This window comes from Aptenodytes patagonicus, chromosome 1 (assembly GCF_965638725.1).
Source record: "Aptenodytes patagonicus chromosome 1, bAptPat1.pri.cur, whole genome shotgun sequence".
Classification (NCBI taxonomy): domain Eukaryota; kingdom Metazoa; phylum Chordata; class Aves; order Sphenisciformes; family Spheniscidae; genus Aptenodytes; species Aptenodytes patagonicus.
Genome location: NC_134949.1, coordinates 10155631 through 10178509, shown reverse-complemented (window position 1 = coordinate 10178509; position 22879 = coordinate 10155631). Strand labels below are relative to the sequence as shown.

General features: G+C 39.9%; 1 protein-coding gene across 7 annotated transcripts in view; it reads right to left on the bottom strand.

Annotated features, from left to right (window-relative positions):
* PCLO (piccolo presynaptic cytomatrix protein) overlaps window positions 1–22879 on the bottom strand; it is a 392730-nt gene that overhangs the window by 120321 nt on the left and 249530 nt on the right. For all 7 annotated transcript variants that reach the window (XM_076359439.1, XM_076359532.1, XM_076359771.1 and 4 more), the window contains exon 10: window positions 9502–9627. In XM_076359439.1, coding sequence (XP_076215554.1) covers window positions 9502–9627 — 126 coding nt within the window. The remainder of the gene's footprint in view (window positions 1–9501; window positions 9628–22879) is intronic.

Genomic DNA, 22879 nt, shown 5'->3' with positions numbered 1-22879 from the left:
CCAGCTTCGTCATGCTATCTACTTTCTGCCAGGAGTGTAATTACCAGAGGGATTCAAGAAGTGATGCTGGCTCTTCACTATACCTAGCTTCACAGGAACTGAAAATCTCTTTTCACTGTGATGCCCCAATCAATGTTTCTAATTTCAGCTGGATAAACAGCAAGCAGCACTCACTACAGTTTTTTAAAACTCAGGAAGATCTGGTGCCTATTGCAATTCCCACCGACAGATGACCAAGATCAGTCAGTGTTATGCTTGAGCCCATCTATAACTCAGGGATAAGAGGGAAGTGTGGCAAGAGGAGTAGGGGGAAGGATAGTGACTTACTCCTTCTGTTCTGGTTTTCCAACTATTTAGGTGCCCATGACCATTCCAGCCACATTCCATTTTCCAAGCAACATCCAAAGCATGTTTATGATATGACAAGAGATAGTTTTGATAAGATGGACAGCCATTGCACATCCTATTGCCTTTGCAAAAGACCTTCTGAAACTGGGCCTGGTCTTGTTATTCAGCAGTTGGTGCTATCCAAACTAGCCCAGAAGTGCTTCAAACAAGGTGCAGAAAAATTGTTCTTAACACTTTCTTTCTGCTCCTTTCATGCACTGATAAATAATCCAGTTGCATGCCCCACTGTTCTTCTGAAAGGACTTAAACCATGTGTCTCCAATGCCAGTAAATAATATGCTTTAAGATGACAAGGACTTAAAAACTTGAAAAGTTATGATTGAAAACTTATGATCTGAAAACACATGAAGGGAACATCCCTGGGGCACAGCTGAGGTGAAACAGCTTCTGGAAGTTGGCTAGTTGGCACTTTTACCTGGAGGAGTAAGAAAGCTGCTTGTATTCAAAGATGTTATTGCCCAGAACCCAGGAAATACTTTGCAGATTAAACAGTGATGCTAATATTCCAACAGCCTCTATCCAACATTGCTTATGCCCAGATTCATCTTACTTATATTAGTCAACCGAAGTACAGTTAATCATCTCCCCAGATTGGCCATCTCCTCTCTAGTCTGCTCATTAGCCTTATTTACATTCCCCTCAGAGGAAGCATTGTAGGTACTATAAATACTCAAGATATTTTTCTCCAATTAATGCAGACTGCATGTACTGGAAATGTACTGAAAAGAGATGCGGTAATGACGCTTGGACCTATATAGATGAGGGTCCCAGTGAGCCCTGGGTTTTTCTTCTCTGTCTTCAAAGAAATCGCTCAGTATACATGCTTCTGTTGTGAAGCCTGAGGCTAGGGGATGCTTGAAGTGGTCTAGTTCAGAAGCCAAAGTCCACACCATGGTTGAGAGCTGTAGAGCATTCTGGTTAAGGCAGACTTCTGTCAGGGCTTCCTGGGTCTGCCGCCTTCTTCAGAGAACTGAAGGTGGGGAGCTTGGCTGCACTCTGAAGTCCATGGTGGTAATCCAAATAGGTGTTTGCTCCTTTCTCCTATCACATTCTGGTTTGGGTGGAAAACATTTCCCACTGGTCTAGATGTGGCCCTCTTTTGCCAGTCACAGCACCATGTTTTGGTAGAATCATAGAATCATTAAGGTTGGAAAAGACCTCTAAGATCATCGAGTCCAACCGTCAACCCAACACCACCATGCCCACTAAACCATGTCCCTAAGTGCCTCATCTACTCGTCTTTTAAACACTTCCAGGGATGGGGACTCAACCACTTCCCTGGGCAGCCTGTTCCAATGTTTAACCACTCTTTCAGTAAAGAAATTTTTCCTCATGTCCAATCTAAACCTCCCCTGGCACAACTTGAGGCCATTTCCTCTTGTCCCATCGCTAGTTACTTGGAAGAAGAGACCAACACCCACCTCGCTACAACCTCCTTTCAGGGAGTTGTAGAGAGCGATGAGGTCTCCCCTCAGCCTCCTCTTCTCCAGGCTAAACAGTCCCAGTTCCCTCAGCCGCTCCCCATAAGACTTGTTCTCCAGACCCCTCACCAGCCTCGTTGCCCTTCTCTGGACACGCTCCAGCACCTCAACGTCCTTCTTGTAGTGAGGGGCCCAAAACTGAACACAGTATTCGAGGGGCAGCCTCACCAGTGCCGAGTACAGGGGCACGATCACTTCCCTACTCCTGCTGGCCACACTATTTCTGATACAGGCCAGGAGGCCATTGGCCTTCTTGGCCGCCTGGGCACACTGCCGGCTCATGTTCAGCCGGCTGTCAAACAGCACCCCCAGGTCCTTTTCCGCCAGGCAGCTTTCCAGCCACTCTTCCCCAAGCCTGTAGCGCTGCATGGGGTTGTCGTGGCCCAAGTGCAGGACCCGGCACTTGGCCCTGTTGAACCTCATACAGTTGGCCTGGGCCCATCGATCCAGCCTGTCCAGGTCCCTCTGCAGAGCCTTCCTACCCTCGAGCAGATCAACACTCCCGCCCAACTTGGTGTCGTCTGCAAACTTACTGAGGGTGCACTCGATCCCCTCATCCAGATCATTGAGAAAGAGATTGAACAAGACCAGCCCCAAAACTGAGCCCTGGGGAACACCGCTTGTGACCGGCCGCCAACTGGATTGAACTCCATTCACCACAACTCCCTGGGCCCGGCCGTCCAGCCAGTTTTTGACCCAGCGCAGAGTACACCTGTCTAAGCCGTGAGCCGCCAGCTTCTCGAGGAGAATGCTGTGGGAGACGGTGTCAAAGGCCTTGCTGAAGTCCAGGTAGACCACATCCACAGCCTTTCCCTCATCCACTAGGCGGGTCACCTGCTCATAGAAGGAGATCAGGTTGGTCAAGCAGGACCTGCCTCTCATGAATCCGTGCTGGCTGGGCCTGATCCCCTGGTTGTCCCGCTTATGCCTTGTGAGCGCCCTCAAGATGAACTGCTCCATAATCTTCCCCGGCACCAAGGTCAGGCTGAACAGGCCTGTAGTTCCCCGGATCCTCCTTCCGGCCCTTCTTGTGGATGGGCGTCACATTGACAAGCCTCCAGTCGTCCGGGACCTCCCCCGTCAACCAGGACTGCTAATAAATGATGGAGAGCAGCTTGGCAAGCTCCTCCGCCAGCTCCCTCAGCACTCTCGGGTGGATCCCATCCGGCCCCATAGACTTGTGAGCATCCAGGTGGCATAGCAGGTCGTTGACTGCTTCCTCTTGGATTATGGGGGGTTCATCCTGCTCGCCGTCCCTGTCTTCCAGCTCAGGGGACCGAGTACCCTGAGGATAACTGCTCTGCCTGTTAAAGGCTGAGGCAAAGAAGGCATTGAGTACCTCAGCCTTTTCCTCATCCTCGGTGACAATGTTCCCCCCCCCGCATCCAATAAAGGATGGAGATTCTCCTTGGCTCTCTTCTTATCATTAATAGATTTGTAAAAACTTTTTTTGTTGCCTCTAACAACAGCGGCCAGATTGCGTTCTAGCTGGGCTTTTGCCTTTCTCATTTCCTCTCTGCACGACCTAACGAGATCCCTGTACTCTTCTTGAGTCACCTGCCCCTTCTTCCACAAGTGGTAAACTCTCCTTTTTTTCCTGAGTCCCAGCAATAGCTCCCCGTTCAGCCAGGCCGGTCGTCTTCCCCGCCCATTCTTCTTACAGCGTACAGGGACAGCCTGCTCCTGCGCCTTTAAGACTTCCTTCTTGAAGATCGTCCAGCCTTCCTGGACCCCTTTGCCCTTCAGGACCGTCTCCCAAGGGACTCTCTCAACCAGCGTCCTGAACAGGCCAAAGTCCGCCCTCCAGAAGTCCATGGTTGCGGTTTTGCTGCCCCCCTCCTTACTTCACCGAGAATCGAGAATTCTACCATTTCATGGTCGCTAAGCCCAAGACGGCCTCCGACCACCACATCTCCCACCAGTCCTTCTCTGCTTGTAAACAGCAGGTCGAGTGATGCACCTCCCCTGGTAGGCTCCCTTACCAGCTGCGTCAGGAAGTTGTCTTCCACACACTCCAGGAACCTCCTAGACTGCTTCCTCTCTGCCGTGCTGTATTTCCAGCAGACATCCGGGAAGTTGAAGTCCCCCACAAGAACAAGGGCTAGCGTTTGAGAGACTTGTGCCAGCCGCTTGTAGAACGCTTCATCTGCCTCTTCTTCCTGGTTGGGTGGTCTATAACAGACTCCCAGCAGGATATCTGCCTCGTTGGCCTTCCCCCTCATCCTTACCCATAAACACTCGACCGTATCATCATCACAATCGTTGAGCTCTAGACAATCGAAACACTCCCTAACATACAGGGCCACCCCACCGCCTCTCCTTCCTCGCCTGTCCCTTCTGAAGAGTCTATAACCATCCATTGCAGCACTCCAATCATGAGAGTCACCCCACCATGTTTCTGTGATGGCAACTAAGTCATATCTCTCCCGCTGCACAATGGCTTCCAGCTCCTCCTGTTTGCCACCCATGCTGCGTGCATTGGTGGAGATGCACTTGAGCTGGGCTATCAATTTCACCCCTGGCATCGGCACGCCACCCCTCGGCTCATCTCTAGTGAGCCTGGTTTTATCCCCTTCCCCCTTCAAACCTAGTTTAAAGCCCTCTCAATGAGCCCCGCCAATTCATGAGCCATGATCCTTTTTCCCCTGTGAGACAGCTGAACTCCATTTGTCGCCAGCAGGCCCGGTGCCGTGTAAACCTCCCCGTGATCAAAAAAGCCAAAATTCCGCTGACAGCACCAGCCCCTGAGCCACGTGTTGATCAGGTGTGTTTTCCTGCTCCTTTCAGTATCCTTCCCTGCCACTGTAGGGATAGAGGAAAACACTACCTGTGCTCCCGATCCTTCAACCAGTCCAAGGGAAGGCTCTTAGTTTCAATCTGAGAAATGATTCTAATGTTTCTTTGGTCTCATATTAGGGCATTAGAGAGAGAGGGAGCGAGCTGCGCACAGAAGGTCTTCTTACAAAAGGAAATTGTGACACGAATATTCTTATGAATATGTAAGACTTTCTATAGAAGAAGGAAAAGAAGAGTGAATAAATAGGGATAAGACGAACGGGAAGACTTCAGTTTTATTTCCTGAAGGCATCTTAAAGTTCTGAGATTGCACAGTTTTCTAGAGATGAAAGAGAGCTCTGACATTCCCAATAAAGACCCACTCATTTAAAATACTGTCCTGAGGGGAACCGGCCATGTGGCCTGGAGAACTTCCAGCACAATTCAAGGCAACAAACCAATTTGGAAAACTGACCGTCTGCATCTTAGCAGTTGAATCCAAGTCTAAAAGATATTGAGTACATTTAAGAACTCATTGCCAATCTTCACACTTTGATGCTGAGGACGTTGGATGTACTTTTACCTACTCTTGGTACCTGCCATCAGGTTGCAGGTGACTCTTCTTAGAGGACCTTCATGGTGTTTTGAGGGGCAAAGTTTCTTGCATCCTAAGGGGAGTAGTTATTCATCTAGATCAAAACAAGTGCCTAAGGACTGGACTGAGGGGCTGGGCACCATTAACTACCAAAGAATACTCAAATGGAACTGCATTTTCTCTTCTCTGACCTACTTAACAGCTTTAACAGGGTGACATTCTCTTTCATTGTCTGTACATACATCAGCTATTTTTTCTTATAATGTTATTGGACCAGCTTCAGGATGGGGAAGCTTAAAATGGGGAATCTTAAAATATCCCTGTATGATGAATATTTTTATTAAATTATAAAAAGCAAAATTCAACTGAATTGAATCCAATAGCATGTCTCTGCTAGCATGGACTGTTTATATACTAAAATTCTACAGTGAAAGTCTGTGACTCATAAGGTAGGTGGCATCCTTCTACGTTATGCTAGAAATGTTACATTGTTATATTTGCTATAAAATAGAAACTGGGGGTGCTAATTCAGTATTTTTAATAATAAGAGTTTTTGTCTTCACCGTATATGATTTTCCTATTCCTAAGTTTGGGAAGATTTTATTTAAATGAGACATACATATTAAAAATAAACATGCACCCTTAAAGTCTCGGACAAGTTAACAAAAATCTGTCATGGTTGCTGTTGAGCGGAGTGTCAGCAAAGGCAGTAAGATCACCACAAATCAAGTTCACCATTAGCTTTTAGACCATGCAGGTTCCCCAGAATTGCCAGGAGACTGGTAAATCAGGGAATCTCTTCATCTCGGAGAATGTCAGCTGGCTTAAGCATTGCAACACAGTGTGCCTGGCTGATTGCAAAGTTGGATCAAAGACACCCATGCTTCACCAGTTCCCAGGATCTTCAGTCAGCCTGCTGAAATGGTCCAATGAGAGAACCTGAATGCTGAGGGCATCCCGCAAATTTGTAACAGTTGGTAACACACATTAATATTTCATTTCTGCTTTTTACTCTAGGTTCTTCTGTTTCTGATAAATGTTGGCAGTATAAAATGCCACTCACCTAGTAGATTTACCAGGTTGAATATAACTGAACTGTTTCTGTCAACACAAGAGGGAGCACAGACACATCTATCAAATTGACACAGTCCCTGCACTTGATGAGCTCAGTGGAATGAGTCTTCCACCTCCAGTTTTTGTAATGCCAATGAGTGATGAATCAGAGATATTTCTGACATCTGAAAGCAATTCAAGGTGAGAGAACCAAGATGACTGGTATTTGCTAGTCAGAACTATAAATAAACTTTTCAGCACTGAGACTCCTCCTAAGCTATTTAAATAGGCTAACATTTTATGGATTGCTATTCCCTAAGGAAAGGAATGCTATCTGTATTTTAAAGTGTGCCATTTCTTCATAGATGCAGTCATGCAGACAGCAGGGAGAACTTTGCCTTCCTTCATAACCACAGTAAATCTATCCTTGTTCTTATTGATAGGAATTTCAGACCTGACCCAGTGTTTCCTGCTTTTAGAATTAGAGGAATTAATTAAGTTGATGGGATTTTTCGCAGTGAATCATGTTCTTAGAAAGGCTAATGAGTCAAGATATTATCTTGTAATGACATTAGTATATGTTTAGTTGATGACTAGGTATATAATTTGAAGTTGCATAGCATTTCAGCAGAAAAAGTGACTCATGATTACTATACAAATGACTCATATATAATTGTCATTTACAGATAATGACATATAAAGTTTTCTATATGTGATGTGAGAGACAGCAAATAACTTGAAAAAGAAACAAAGGCTAGCCTCTATTTTCAGACACAACTATACCCGCAATATTGGTAACATTAGCAGGTTGGCTGGACTTACACAGATCAATATGAGAATGATTGAAGACCTTAATGGATTTTAGCACTTCTGAAGAGTAGAGATTAAATGTGCATCAACCATATTTCCACTAAAACAAACAAACAAAACTAACAGTGAAGTAGCCAAATATTCTTTGTTGATCTATGATAGCCATCTAAAATAACATAAAAAGTAAACTAAATATAAAGGCAAGATTTAAAAGGTAAATGACAGTAAAGAGAAGTGTTTGTCTTGTATGCTACAGTAATGGTACATTCCGCAGAAAGCATTTTTTCTCTCTGACAGAACATTTAACACATCAATAGTAAAACATATTCTGGGACATAGTGTGGACTAATTCTACAGATTAAGTATAGTGATTTTAATGGAGTTCATTAATATACTAATTAATATATATTTTTATATATATTTATTAATAATTAATATAAGATATTTTTATAGAGGTCAGATCAGAAACATGATTGATCATATGATGGGAGAACGAAACAAAGGAATAAATATTTTACTATCCTGTTCATCTTTCTATAAAATATGAATAAACCTTCAAAATATATTATATGAACAGAGAGAAAAGCAAACTGCCATGTCTGAACTTCTCCTGTAGTTATTGTAAATCCAAGATGTTCTTGATCACTGCTAAAATATACCTATATGGTGAGTGAAGAACTTATTTAAACCTCAATTTCCAGAAAGGTTCCTGACAAGAGAAACCAAAAGACTGGAGATAATTCCAAGCAGTAATTGCTCATCCTCTTTCTTGAAATGTCCAGTCTTGGGGAAATACTGAATAACCACATTCTCCTCTTTACCTGCTTGGTACTGAAACAATGCATGCATGATCTAGAACAGCTATGAAAGACCTACTCTTCTGTATGAAGGGAGCCAAAACAAATACTCGCTTCAAAACACAATAAATTAAGGTAAATTCTTTCATCATTCGTGTGCAATAAATAACGCTATTCTATCATTTGATGAGTGATATACTACCCGTTAAATATGAATGGCAGAATCAACTCTATAGGGAAAAAAGGAAGATATTTTTGTTGATACATCATTTCTTCACTTAAACTTTAAATTGACATCAACATCATTGTATGTGCACCTTTTTTATATATATCTTTAAAATATTGGCAATGAAACCACCAAGGATATAAAAAGCAGCAGGGAAAACATGAGTGCAGGTGACACTGTTTTGTAATACCCACAACATATTTAAACTATTCTTTGTGAATATATTCTTTAATCAATGTACTCAGCTTTTCTACCTGCAAAGTACTTTTGATTTAGTTGTGACTTCTGTTGCATGTTTACTATTCAGAAAATGTATGTGAATTAAATTCTGCCTGGGAGAACTATTCTTCCTGCTTATCTTCTTTCTTTTGATTTTTTTTTTCTCGATATCTGCTTTTATGAAAGTAATAAAAGTAATTAGTTGAATTAATTAGAAACAAATGTGTTGTTATATTTTTGTCCATGGATAAATTGGCATTTCAGGTGCATACAGATATTCATATGAAAAAAGGAAATAGAAAATAGTTATATGGAGAAGGCACCATTTATGTCGTTATGGATAGAAATAAATTGTTATTAGACAGAATTATCACATTTGTAATAATCCTCAAAAATTTAATGATAACTAAGTCAAATTAATTTCACCTAGCTTTAGTTGCCTAAAGGATGACGTGTAGTATAATACAGTCTTAAAGTCAATTAAATGAGGAACACACTCCCAGTTCTTGAAACAGAGGTCTATGGTAGATGAAATCAATTGCCTGTCTGTAGATGCTTCTTTTTCTGTGTTGCCTCTTGAGGCAGGTTAGATGACTATCTTAAACTGGAAAACTAAAGTTAGGTCAGATAAATTCAGTCAAGTCTGACTTTAGGGAATTTCAAAAAAAGTTACTGCATGTAACTGAGAGAGAACTGGATCTGTGATCCATTTTAACTGTGCAACTAAGAAATGTAAGTAATCCCAAACATAGGTACCTAGATAGTCAAGCCAGGTTAAAGATCTTCAAAACAGCACATCCACGATATACATTGATGGTATACATCCATGATACACAGTTGGACCCTAGCCATATTGTCTTACCCCCAGTACAGACAGAATGTTGGCATATATAACTGAAGACATGCCATAATACTGCTCATCATGACAATTCTCTTTGGCTATAGAAGTCATAAAATTAACTTCTATCAGTCCTTTTCTGCTTTAAGACTTGTGGAGGTTTAAAGGGGCTCTCAGATGCCCCTCACTCCTTGCACAAGATTACACCTGCTGTGCAAGAGAAAACGTATATTACAAATAATTCTACCAAACTCCCAACTCTCCCGTGGTTCCACTTTTTGATAATGCATTTATCTTACCCTCTATCAGCTTCCCCGTCTGCTCTGCGTTGCCCCCAGGCAAGACCTTGGCAATGTAAGCTCCAATTTCCCCACTGCTTCCTGGAATTTCTTTCCCACCTACAACTCGGATTCCCAGTCCATTGCCTGTGATCAAAAGAAAGAGAAAACTTTAAACAGAGATGAAGCAATTAATAACTCACCGGAAAGAAAGGAAGAGAACAACTCGTCAGAGGTTACTGAAGGATGTCACCAATAACTTGGCTATGGTTGGAAGATTAAGGCTAACTGCAGTCCCATCCACCACTTTCCCAAAGACTTAACTTTGGGTAGAAGCATTTCAGCATAGGAAAAGATCTCGAGTAACTACTGTGTGAGTGACATCACGCAAATAACTATTTCACTAAAAATTACATTGAAGCCAATCCTTCTGACAGCGTTACTGTACTGCAAAGGGACTATTTGCATGGCAAACCTGTTTCAAGCAAACCATAATTTGCAGTATTAATTAAATTGCATCAAATTGCTAGAAATCCATGTGAAGTGCAGATTCAAAGGATAGCTTTATAATATGCCTAAAACATGCATAAAATTTAGGTGAAAAATTATAGTAGCTAAGCTTCTAGAATCACATAAATATGGAGACAGACAGAGATCATTGAGCTCCAGCAGCAAAGCATGTACATTTACATGAACCTGTATTTGGCAGATGCTATTATTAAATATTTGCTTGTAATTGACATCTTTTACATCAAAGGATGTACAAATTATCAAAATGGAAAAATCCTACAATTGGTCTGTGTAAAGCATCATCAAACCTAACACATTTTCTCCTTTTTTTAAAAATAGCAAAGATGAAAACATTTTGATCACTCTGATTATTCTAGCTGGAGAGAAGCCGATCACTAATCTCCCTTATGTATAGAACAATGACAGTGAAAACAAAAGCTTAAAAAATAGTCTCATAAAGCTGATCTTATACATTGCCAATTTTTCATGCTATCTTGCTTTTTTAAAAAATACTTCCCATACAAGAAAAACAAATTCCTTCTTTGGAGAAAAAAACAGAAAATTTAATCTGAGATGATTCACACTTTGATCTGGGAATGTAAAGGCTGATTTTCCCACCTTTATTGTAATGGCTAAATAATTAATTTTCAAATTAATTTAATAAGCCACACTGCTGAGTGATTAGACTATAGAATCAACTATAGGAAGCTCACCACACAACTTCTTTGCAAAGCTTTATCTTTTTAGATTAAGGTTTTTCCTTATAATGCTGTTCGTGTTTGATAAGTCAGCCCTGAGTTTGTTTTAGAAGCAAGATAGCCACATTGAGTTTCTGGCCAAAGAAGTTTCCACTAGTTTATCTATTCCAGTTTAGCTACATCTATATCCTTTGTGCCTCAGCCTTCCTCATCATTGCATATTAGACATTTTCCAAACAAGCATTTTCTTTCCTTTCGGAAGATGACCTGTGTTCAGATGCATGCATGGATGCTGTACTGCACAATACAAAGGAAAGAAGGCCAGAGCAGACTCATGACTTAAGGGGTTTAGCAGGAATTGCTTAACACGGAAACAGCTCGTTCCACCACTGCAAGCCTATAACAAAATGGTGTATCCCTCTAATATACTGATAAAACAGATGGGTGAGAGCAACCAAGGAAAACTAATGGTGAGGAATTAAAAGGAAGTATGTGAGGATTGTTCTTACCACTACAGCATAGTAATTAGTGTACATAGTGTACATACATTTAATGCACTGAGATGAATGGACTGCTATATAAATCAAGCAGTATGCATTGCTGGAGCATGCAAGAAGTTCAACCACACGAGTAGTGCTGGGGGCTGGTGGCACCTCAGGTGACGGGTACAGATCAGTCTTGGGGAGATGGTATACTTCCATTAGATCTACGTTTTGTGACCTAACGTAGCACAATTTGGGTGGGGATTCAGTGACAGGATGACAACCGGTAATGCGCTATCAGTATGCAGAACTTTTAGTGAATGATTTCAGTGTGGGCTGATGGCCAAGGATGAGTTTCAGGGGTAAATAACCTGGGAATAAGCCATGATATGGCTGAGGGCTAGTGTATGATAAATGGTATGATAGACCTTGAGTTTTTACAAAGGACGATCAACACTCTTTGCAGACCAGATCTTTTAGTGTTTATCCACCACAGTGTGTAACAGGAGAAATTGATTTTGGGAGTACTACTGGGAGTACAGGTAGGAGTTTTGTACACATATGTTGAACATAATTCACCTCTAGATTATATTTATATCCAAGTTTGAGATAAAGTTCAGAACTGTCATATAAACCCGTTTCAGAGTCTGTATTTTTGTTTTACCTATATGGTGATTTTTAGTCTTGATACTTTCAGAACAGGTAAGAGATTTGGGGAAAATGTAAACTCAACCATATGTCAACATGAACAATAACTCTGTAAGCTACAACTGTACCAAGATTTGATATGGCAGGAATGTCCTCTCAAGTTTACTTAGTTTTTTGTCCAGTGCAACTTTGCCAGTTCAAAAATCCACTATGAAACACTGTGCAGGCATGTCTAAGTATCTTCAGCAGGAGTTGTGAATACTCAGATGAAAGCATGAAATTTGTTAGTGAGTTTCTTGAAATTTTTGCTAAAAATTTTAGCCAATTTGGCCCCTTTCTACACATTTGTCTTCTTTTTGTAATTTGAAGACCTGAGCAACATCTTTAACAAAGTCAGCTTCTTGTAAGACTTTACACCTGGGAATGTAAAGTAATGCAAATATAATGTAAAAGAATGTAAATCTTTGTAAGCCTCTCTTAACAGCAAATTAAGAATTGGAAAAGTATAAATATTTCAGCCTGAGGGGGATCCTCTAAAATAAAAATGTAGAGGGACTCATATAATCAACATAAAACAACACCACCTAAATACCCAAGCTAATTACAGGCATGGGGAATACAATTAAATTTCTGCTATAAGATATATCCATCATGGTAGTTAATATTCCTTTAATTATAAACTTGGTATGAATGATAATTGATTAACTAAACATATTGCTGTTTGGCTGGTTTCTAATACGATGATTTGATACACAGAGAGGATGCTGTGTTTTAAACAATAGCTACATCAGTACTCTGGGACTGTGCTATGGGAAATTCTAAGATTATTTTTGTTGAGAAGAGTAATTTTTCAGTGTAATTGGAAAAAACTGCAGAGTTGTTTTAAATTAATTACCTTATTTCAGTGCAAAATTGAAATTTAGCACTGGTAAAGTTTATTTTTCCTGACTTGATAGGGAAAGCAAACCCACCATTCCAAGGATGGGTCTAAATGTCCTTTAAAGAAGTTGAAAAATACAGTCTTTAAAAAGATAAGTACCTCATTGCATAAAGCGAATACGTACCCCTGTAAAAGCATTTAAATGTTAGTCCATCCTTAGGACTTAGAAATTCATGTGGGCTGCTCTGCACATTTATCAGAGGACTTCTGACCAAACACTATTGAAAGAGTCATTAATATGTTACAGATCTGAGGCTCACAACTGGGAACTATTAAGTTCAGCAAATCCAATAAACAACTATTCTTAGTATACAACACACACAAACAAGCACGCAGTAACTTACTCTTAACCCACACAGCCAACATATGGACTTTTTGACATACCCATAGCACTGGACACTTTTCGTCACATAGGGGAGTAACTCTACAAGGGTCAGAGTTTTCTCATGATACACTATACTATTATCTCTACCTCTGGTAGCTTAGTTGTAACAGCATGGCAGAGAGGTGGTTTGTCATATAAATGGGTGTACAAGACACTTGATTTCAGAGGCAATTCTATGGATACCTATGCTAGATAACTTTGAAAAATCATGGCTGACATATTGGTTCTGATTTTGCAAATCTAAGGTGTTTGTCCATATTACTGCTAATAAAATAAATTATTTTCCATGCTAATATATAAAGATTTCTATTCCTAGACACTTTGGGAAGGCTCGTGATTTTTATATTTGCAGGTTTTAGAGTCAAATGTATGACTGACATTATGTATTAAGTAGGAGCATGCTTGCTAAGGGACAGCCACGGGGGGGATGTGTGCGTGTGTGTATTTGCACATGTTCTTGTTGCTGGACAAATCAGGGGGTATTTAATTTAATTTGATCTGTTTGCCCTAAATTAGAAAATTGTATTTCATTATTATTATGTTGCAAAAACATTATCAGAAGAAATATTTTAACTTAAATTATGAAACATTCAATTCCTGGCAGTCAGAATGAATGAGTTACTTTTTGCCAAATGAGCTTTAAGTGCTCTGTTCTGGCTGACATGTTGCTTGGATGTTGCTGTATTTTCTCATGTGAAGATGGGATTTCAAACCTGTATCTATTGACACTATTGAGTTTATCACTTCTGTTTGCAATGACATTGCCCAATTTGTCACGTTGAATGCAGACAGCTTAAAAACATCACCAGTCAGATGCTTTCTCAGATCTCTTTTTCCCTTTTTTTTTTTTTTTTTTTAAGTCTTTGAGTCTTAATTTCCATGCCCCGGACTATTTTGATATAACCAGACATTCATCTTTCAATTTTAGATTTTCAGATTAATGAACTACTGTTTTCTTCCCTAGAAGACACAGGACCAGTTAACCATCAGAAAGCAAATCACCGTGCTTTGAATGAGAGAGGGCACCTCTCTGAATTCTGAGTATTGGTGTCTATGGAAAATATCTTCAGGAAAACATCTCTTCAAAGGGAATTTTACACATTTAAGATCCAATCCCTTTTAGGATGCTTCAAAGCTAGAAGACTGCTAATTAATTGCAACTGTTTTTACTGGTCTCCCAAGGCTGTGATCCTACTCTATCTACTCTCCTATCTAATCTTAACTAAAGCCTTAAGATGCAGCACGTGAAGCAAAAAAGCCCCCCCAAACTCCCACAACCCCAAACCTAAAAAGCCTAATGCTAAACTTTAACAAGACAGATCATGCAACTAAATTGGTTTTATACTTTGATAAACAAACAAATATGGATACTAAATCATTACAGTTAGCTTGTGAGCCACTGATTTATATAGCTGAAAATACAAACTTGGAAGCCTTAATGAAGATTTCAAGTGTCTAATAAATGAAGAGTTAATTTTGAGAGAAATCCATACTTAGAGAAAAATATTAATACAACTGAATGGCCAATAGTTTTTTTGCTTTTTGGCAATTAACCTACTTTGTGACTTTCAAAAGGACATTTCACTTGTCATTTCCATCTCCTTCCAGGCATCACGGACTGTTTCAGTGATGCATATTCATTATATATACACACACACACACACACACACACATATATATAAAATGTATATTTGAGTAGTGACCAACAACTTGACACTAATAAATTTCATCACTGGTGACCTGGCAAGCATCACTGCAAAAGTATTTTAAAAATTCATCATTCTCTTTTCCTTAATTCCACCATTAGGTACTTTGTGTCCAATTAGAGTTATTTATTCTGAACTTCTGTAGCTCAATGCATCTCAGATCACTATGAAATTGTATCCACTTGTATATTTTGTTGTGTCACAGTAGCAACACAGCAGAAAGACTATAAACATGACTCAGTTGATACACAATAATTTATTTTGCTGGAGTAGGCTGACCATAACCTGAGCTCTGCAATTACAATTTGGTCATTTTTCTCCATTATGGAGGCAATAAAGATCGGATTGCTGCCAATCGGTTGCTGTTGCTCTGGTCACAGGGAAATTCATGAAATCTTACCATCTTTTTACTACTTAGCTGAGCAGCTCCACTACAGCCATGAGAGTATAAACAGCCTACATTTCCTGGAACTATTTCAGCATCTAAGCAATGATTAGACTTGCCTTTCCAAACAAATGTCAATAACCCCTTACATAAGTTACAGGTTAAATAAAAGAATAAAAGAGCAGAGAAAAACTGAGCAATTCAGGGCACACCAGGCTTTTGCTGGTGTTGGTGGTCCTGCCTTTACACAAAGGTGCAAATTAAGTTTCCACGGATGTTTTCTCTTACAATAGTAAACAGAATTTCAGCACCAAATGCAGGGGCCAATATTGTTCAATTATTAGGTAAGTCCCGTACAGTAGCAACAACTTCAACACGGGCATGAGAATGCAGGCACATGCCCCAGCAGCTCTGTGCAAACACTGTTCATGTGCTAACTCAAACAAATATTTCCTCTGGGCTAATTTTTCAAAGTATGAAACCATTTGTCTGTCTAATTAGATGAACAAGGAAAGTAAAGAAGCAATTAGAAAGTACAACAGATTTTCAGTAATCACACATGAGTTTCTGCGAATTGGCATAGGAAACTGTAAGTATGAGCGTCAGCAGCAGTCTGACTCTTGTCACAGTTAGAAATAGAGCTATATGAATTTTTAATAGACTTTTAGGTGACTGAATTTTTAAGAAAGATATTAAAAAAATGCTACTGATTTGGATTTCAAAGAGCATAAGAGCATACCCTTCAAGATGGTTGTTGAAAATGACTATTTATTTCTGTAAAACCATGGTCATTTTACCACCTTTGGATATTATGTGCTTTGAAGTTGAAACTATACAGAAGTAAAATGGGAAAAATTGAAACGGGCTTAAACTGCAAAATGCAGATGATGGCTACAACACATGTCTCTGAGTAGTTTGAAATGGAAGATATGTTTAAACCTCAAAATAAAGACTAAAAGTGTGTTTCAGATCCATGAGCCAATGCACAGACATACCACTGAGGGAGGGAAAAAACCTCAAGTCCAAATATGGTTTTCATCACTTTCTAACAATATTTTCAAAAACAAAATTCAAAACCAGAAGGCTGGATCATAGCAAGGAAGCACAAGGGTGACCTTTTTTGGGCAAGGTCCAATGGTAGCAAACAGAAAAATGCATGAGGATAAAGAATGGAAACGAGATATTAAGCATGAAAGATTTTGCAATGTGCCAAAATACCATGCTATAGCAATGCAAACATATCAATCAAATCAAACAATACAAAGTCTTCCAGCTCTATTTGGCTGTGGACAGCGACAGAACATATCTTCCTCCTGTGTTCATTTATTAGACATTATCTCCCCATTCCTCCTCCAGCCTTATCTAGACCAGACATATGCTAGGGTGCTGGTAGGCCCTTATTTGCCGGAACAATTTTACACCACGTTCCATTGTCTATATGAAACAGAATTGTCAGCCACAGAAAAAACAATGAAGACTTCTCTTTGGAGAGTTCAGACTTAAAAGTCCCGTGAAGAAATGCAAGCTATTTATTTAGATAACATAGTTGGAATAAAGCAATCTGTAAAGTCTGGAGAACAGACAGAAAGGAAACATGACAAAGCAAACAAAACCAAGTTACATCAGGCACTTGGAAAGCAGCAGAAAAAAGTAATGTGTATAATAAGATCCAGGCTAAATTTTTATTTGCATTATTATTCCTATGCAATTCTCTGGAATACATAACATGATGATCCATATCAGAGCTTGGTTGTCTAGATAGGTACAACATTTTCAAGATTGTGCTCAGGAGAATTGTTTTGGTGCTTTCTAACAAAATTAGCTTAAATGAAGTTGTTTCCTAGAAACATGATTAAGTCTACTCAGTTATTGCACTTCTTGGCCACTGGCAATTGAATAATAAAATATACATGAAGCCAAATCCTGAGCTGATGAAATTCAGATATATTCCAGTTGTTTTAATAGCACAGCATTGATTTATATCAGCCGCAAATCTGCTTCATGCTGTTTGCACACTGGTTATCATCCTGAAGGATCATAAAGTGTTTTACAAATTAGCATCTTGGAGCACTTATCATATCTACTTGAAAACAAGACACAGGTCTTTTCTTTTTGGGTGATCTGTCACATCAGAATCTACAGTAGACTGTAGGTTTAAATCTATAAAAAACCCTGTAGGCACTGCGATTCATCTGTGTATACTGATAGACGCCAATGGCTCAATAGATGCCACTGACTGACAGCTGAACTTCATTGTTTAAAATGTTAGTTTTGAACCCTCCTATCCGTATCAGCTTTGGTATTTAAGAGACAGCAACAGAATTCATGTAAATATAATAGGATATAATATTATACAATATGTAAGATATATAGGTGTATATGCTAGCTATAATATAATGCATAAACAAAAGCTTTTAGGAAAAGAGTAATTCCCCATTAAATGCAAAGAGGCAACCACTGCTTCACAAAGTGGCTGACCCACAGACTACTGGAAGCTGTGAGAATATTGCACTGTGTTTACCCTGGCCTTATATTCTTAAATACCTTCTGTCAGAGCCACGATGAAGGGCTAAACAAACCTTATGTCTGACCCAGTAAGACTGTTCTTATGTTTAATAAATTTGTGAAAATTTTGCTATCTTTAATAAACAGTGATTATTATTACAACTGCTAAAAATCTTGTCCAGGGTATTGCGCAGACTTGTCCAACATACAGTCGTTCTAAGAAGGAAGCAAGAAAGACATTCCTCTCCTTCATTTTGCATTACTTCTCCAGTAATCATGATGCTGATATTTGGGGAGCACAAAGGCTGTATCTATCATAAATTCTTTTTATGAAGCTGGTAAAGTGGAGGACAGCGTTAAGAGGAAACAGAAACATCACTCTGTCCTACCACCTACTGGAAAGAAGTTCATGCTATCTATGTGGAGTGCAGATGCTATCCTAAGGCAAGATATGCCAATGGTGACACTGTTTTCTTAAACATATACATAAATGCAGACATAGTGACCTTATTCACTGTAAGCTTATACTCTGGACCACCTCGAGACTTTTTAGCAAAGGCTAGAAAGAGCATTCAGTCTTGGTCTTGTCGTCAGGACTACATTAGTCAAAACACAATCTGCACCCTTCTCCATCTGTTCTGAATTTTCTCTCCCTTCTTTGTCATAGTGTTCTTGCCCACACAGTTTTATTTAGTGAGCAGGCCTGTATCTAACCACATATACTCTCTTTCCCATTCTAAAATGGAAGGACTTTTAAGCAAGTCACAAAATACCTTAGATTTACACTTCTTAATAGTTATAGCTAAATGCAGTGGGGAAAAAGATTTTCTTTATATCTAGTATTAACCTCTCCTGTTTTAACTTACGCCCATTGCCTCTCATCCTCCTGCCGTGTATCACTGTGAAGAGCCTGGCTCCCTCTTGTTGATAAGCTCCTCATCAGTATGGGATGGCTGCTATTAGGTCCCCCCAGAAACCGTCTCTTCTTTGGGCTGAACAAGCCCTGTCCCTCAGCTTCCGCTCTCAGGGCAGGTGCTCCAGCCCCCGATCATCTCAGTGTCCCTCTGTTGTACTCACTCCCATTTGTCAACGTCTTTCTTGTGTTGGGTGTGGGGTAGGGGTAACACTGAACACAGTATCTAGACACAGTCTCACACATGTGTAGAAGGGGACAGTCACTTCCCTTGATCTACTGGCATGCTCCTGGTAACACAGCCCAGGATGCTGTTGGCCGCCTTTACTGCCAAGGCGCACGATGTGCAGATGGCTGTCTACAGAGACCTCCCCCAAGGGCTTCTTCTGCAAACCTGCTCCCCAGCTTGTATCATTGCACAGCGCTCTTTCTCTGCAGGTATAGGATTTGTATTTGTCCTTTTCAACTTCATAAGGTTTCTGTTGGCCCATTCCTTCAGCCTGTCTTGGTCCCTCTGAATGGCAGCCCTGCCCTCAAGCGGATTCCCCCAATTCAATGTCATCTGCAAATGTTACGAGAGTATACTCCATCATCTCCTCCATGCCACTGATAAAGATAATAAATGATCCCATGATAGGGTCTTCTGTGGTACTCTAGTTGTTACCCGCCTCTAGGAAAAGCATGGCCCATTAACCACCACGCTCAAAACCCAACCATCTAACCAGTTTTTTACTCATCTAGTTGCCCAGACATCCAGAGCTTTACATCCCAATTCCAGGCTGTCCTGGTTTCGGCAGGGATAGAGTTAATTTCCTTCCTAGTAGCTGGTACAGTGCTGGGTTTTGGATTTAGGAGGAGAACAAAGTTGATAACACACCGATGTTTTAGTTGTTGCTGAACAGTGCTTACACTAGTCAAGGACTTTTCAGCTTCCCATGCTCTGCCGACTGAGAAGGCTGGAGGTGCACAAGAAGCTGGGAGGGGGCACAGCCAGGACAGCTGACCCCAACTGGCCAAAGGGACATTCCATACCATGGGACGTCATGCTCAGTACATAAACTGGGGAAAGCTGGCCGGGGGGGCCGCTGCTCGGGGACTGGCTGGGCATCGGTCAGCGGGTGGTGAGCAATTGCACTGTGCATCACTTGCTTTGTGTAATATTATTTATTATTATTATTATTATTATTATATTTCAATCATTAAACTGTTTTTATCTCAACCCATGAGTCTTTCTCACTTCTACTCTTCCAATTCTCTCCCCCACCCCACCGGGGCCGGGGGGCGGGGAGTGAGTGAGCGGCTGCGTGGTGCTCAGTTGCCGACTGAGGTTAAACCACGACACAGGCTAAAAGTTAATGTAAGAAAATACCTGAAGTCTAGAGTCTCTCTCAGTTTACTGCAATACCGTAATTTCAGTCGAGTTTCACCAAAATTTAAAGATTCTTACAAGGATAAATCTACCATAAAAGGCAAGCTTTAATCCGTTCAGCCAATACGTCAGCCAATTGTTCATGGCTTCACTGTAAAAAAATCAATCTTTGTGATATTTTTAATGCTACAGTAGTTGCTTTTAGCTCAAGCTTTTTATTCATGTTCTTCTCAATGAGGTGGAAAAGTTGAAAAGACGTTACTGATGTTTCCCACATAGCATGAGGCAGGCCTGTCATCAGAGAAAAAGGATTTACATAAAGGATGCTCTGCTGGCATATCACAACTTAGTTTGTATGTTATGGATCTGGTATATTAGTGATGTCTTAGCAACTATTATTAGCAAATAATAGTTCAGTCCTAGGTGAATGCAATGACCTTTGTTAGCAGTTATCTTAACATCTTGGACCAAAACTTCAAATCATTCACTTTTATTTAGCTATTTTGGAAGAGGATCTCCAGCTTTTGAAGTTATCTATATTCTGTTAAGAAAACACCAAGAAAAGGCTTGAGGATCTAGCATGTAAGTTCTCTCTACTATGACTTTGTGTGCTGATCTTGTGTTACAGACTTTGCATAATGTCCTGGTATTACAGATTCTTACAAACTGTAGACAGGTGTTTATTTATGTAAATAATCAGCTTTTTTTTTTTCAATAGATTTCTTAGAGCAGAGCAAATCTGCCTGATATTTGTGTAAATGTTGTTGGCAATGGTTAAATAGAAGCTACTGCACTCTATCACTTCCTTTGAGACAGGAGACACCCTGGCAAGTGTACACGCCGTGGGGAATATTGACGGCTCTTGGTCAACATTTTGAGGAATCTGTAGGAAAGATGATACTGCCTGCGCTTAACAGCCACCCAGTAAAGCCTCGGCACACTGGATAATTCCTCTTGAAGGAAAACCAAAGGAGTATCTCACCCAAATGACTCTCCTGCACAAAGGAATCAACTGAGACAATGTTGTATGGATATCTGTTATGAATGGGGATGAATTTGTGGAACTATAAATTGTAAAATACAATTCTTCCAAAACAAGAAATACCTGCAATCATTTAAGTCTTTGTGAAAAACTCTGAACTTTCCTTCTTTTCTCAAAGAGAAAGATAGTATCTGGTCTTGGTGTGTAATTCATTAAAAACATTGTAATATGCATAAAAATTACACAAAATAACTAAAGGAATTGTAGTTCCTCTGTTGTTAAACTTCAGTTAACTTTTGACTCATTTCTTGGAAAAGATCCTAAGCTGGCAACAGCAGAGACAGAAGCTTATCGTTTATTCTCAGAAGAGGTATCACAGAGCAGCTGTTCAGACTGTCCATGGGAGGGGTTGTGTGGCCATTTGACAGTTCATTTCTTACAACCATTCAATCTGTGGACACAGGCTAGCTTTGTGTTTAGAAATAGGGAACTGTCCACTAGGACACGTATTGAGACCTTCAGTTTGTTGCACATGCTCTTTCCCTGATGACATCAGTCACTACTGAATGAGGTTAGTAACTGTATCCAATCATTTCTCATCTAAGTTGGGTTTAAACTTACGTCTTTAAGTAATGAAGTGCCTTACTTCTGTTGTACCCAGCTTAGGCTGGTAATAAAATAATAATAATTAAAAAAAAAAAAGAAGGAAGCAACATAGAAAAATAACTTTTCCACATTTTAAAGAGGGGGAGTTGACAAAATGATTTTTAGTTGTTTTTCTTTTTTTAAAGAATAGGTGTAAATCTCATAAGACTTGGAAACAGTCTTCTAAACTGAAACAGGTGTTTGTCTCTTGGTGATGAGCAGCGATGTGGTCCTTTAGACAACCAGTCCTCTACAAGTCTTTTGATTGTTCTACAGCTTCTTTGTACATAAGCCATATGTGTTCATCTCATCTAATTTAAGATCTCTACGATCTAAAATCATAGTCTAAGTTAGTCACTTCATGCTCCCTTTATAATCAATAGAGGAAAATAGCCATATCCAAAAGGTCATTTATTTAAACTATTTCAACCTTCAATTAATTGCCCTTTGTAAATGCCTCGTTCTAGTGTAATTATTAAACCTATGCATATTTTTGATAGCCAGTATGCGGAGAAGGGAGGACAGGGTCTTCATTTTCCTCTGAGAGTCATTAAGATAATTTATGCCTCACCTGCAAAGTGAAACCTTCAACTGACATTTCTGCATTATTAACTTTTTCTAATGTCCTTGACAAGTTGTCTCACCAATGATATGCATCCCTGAATGTCTCGTCTTCTAGTTCTTCAAGAGGAAGTGCTGACCTGCATTTCTTATCTCCAAAACAGAGAGATTTCTGGTTTGGCTTCTGTGAATCTCATTCTTACATGCCTGCTTTCCTCTTGGTTTGCCATGGGAACCTGGGGGCCTGACTTAACTCTAACATTCAGTGTTGCACTGATCTGTTTCTGCAGCCTTTTCTCCATGACAGCTATGAAAGCAAACTTGACCTTTATAACCAGTAGACACATTGCCCTCTCAATTACCTCCACTCATCTTAAGGTCTTATTAGACATCCTTCAACAGATGTTCATACACTGAAAAATGCATAAACAACTGAGCTGCCAAAAAGGGTTCATGGAAAGTATTTTAAATACACACACTAGTGCTTTTCAAATTAAGTTAATTTAGAGAGAAGGCAGATAAACATGGAATATATGGTCTGTATCTCTACAAAATGTTTCTAACAAATACCAAAATTTGTTTGTGGTCTTTTTTTTTTTTTTATTTAGAAAACCTGAATGGTAGTAAGTTCTTTCTAAGATTGCTATTAAAACACAAACAGACATCTCCC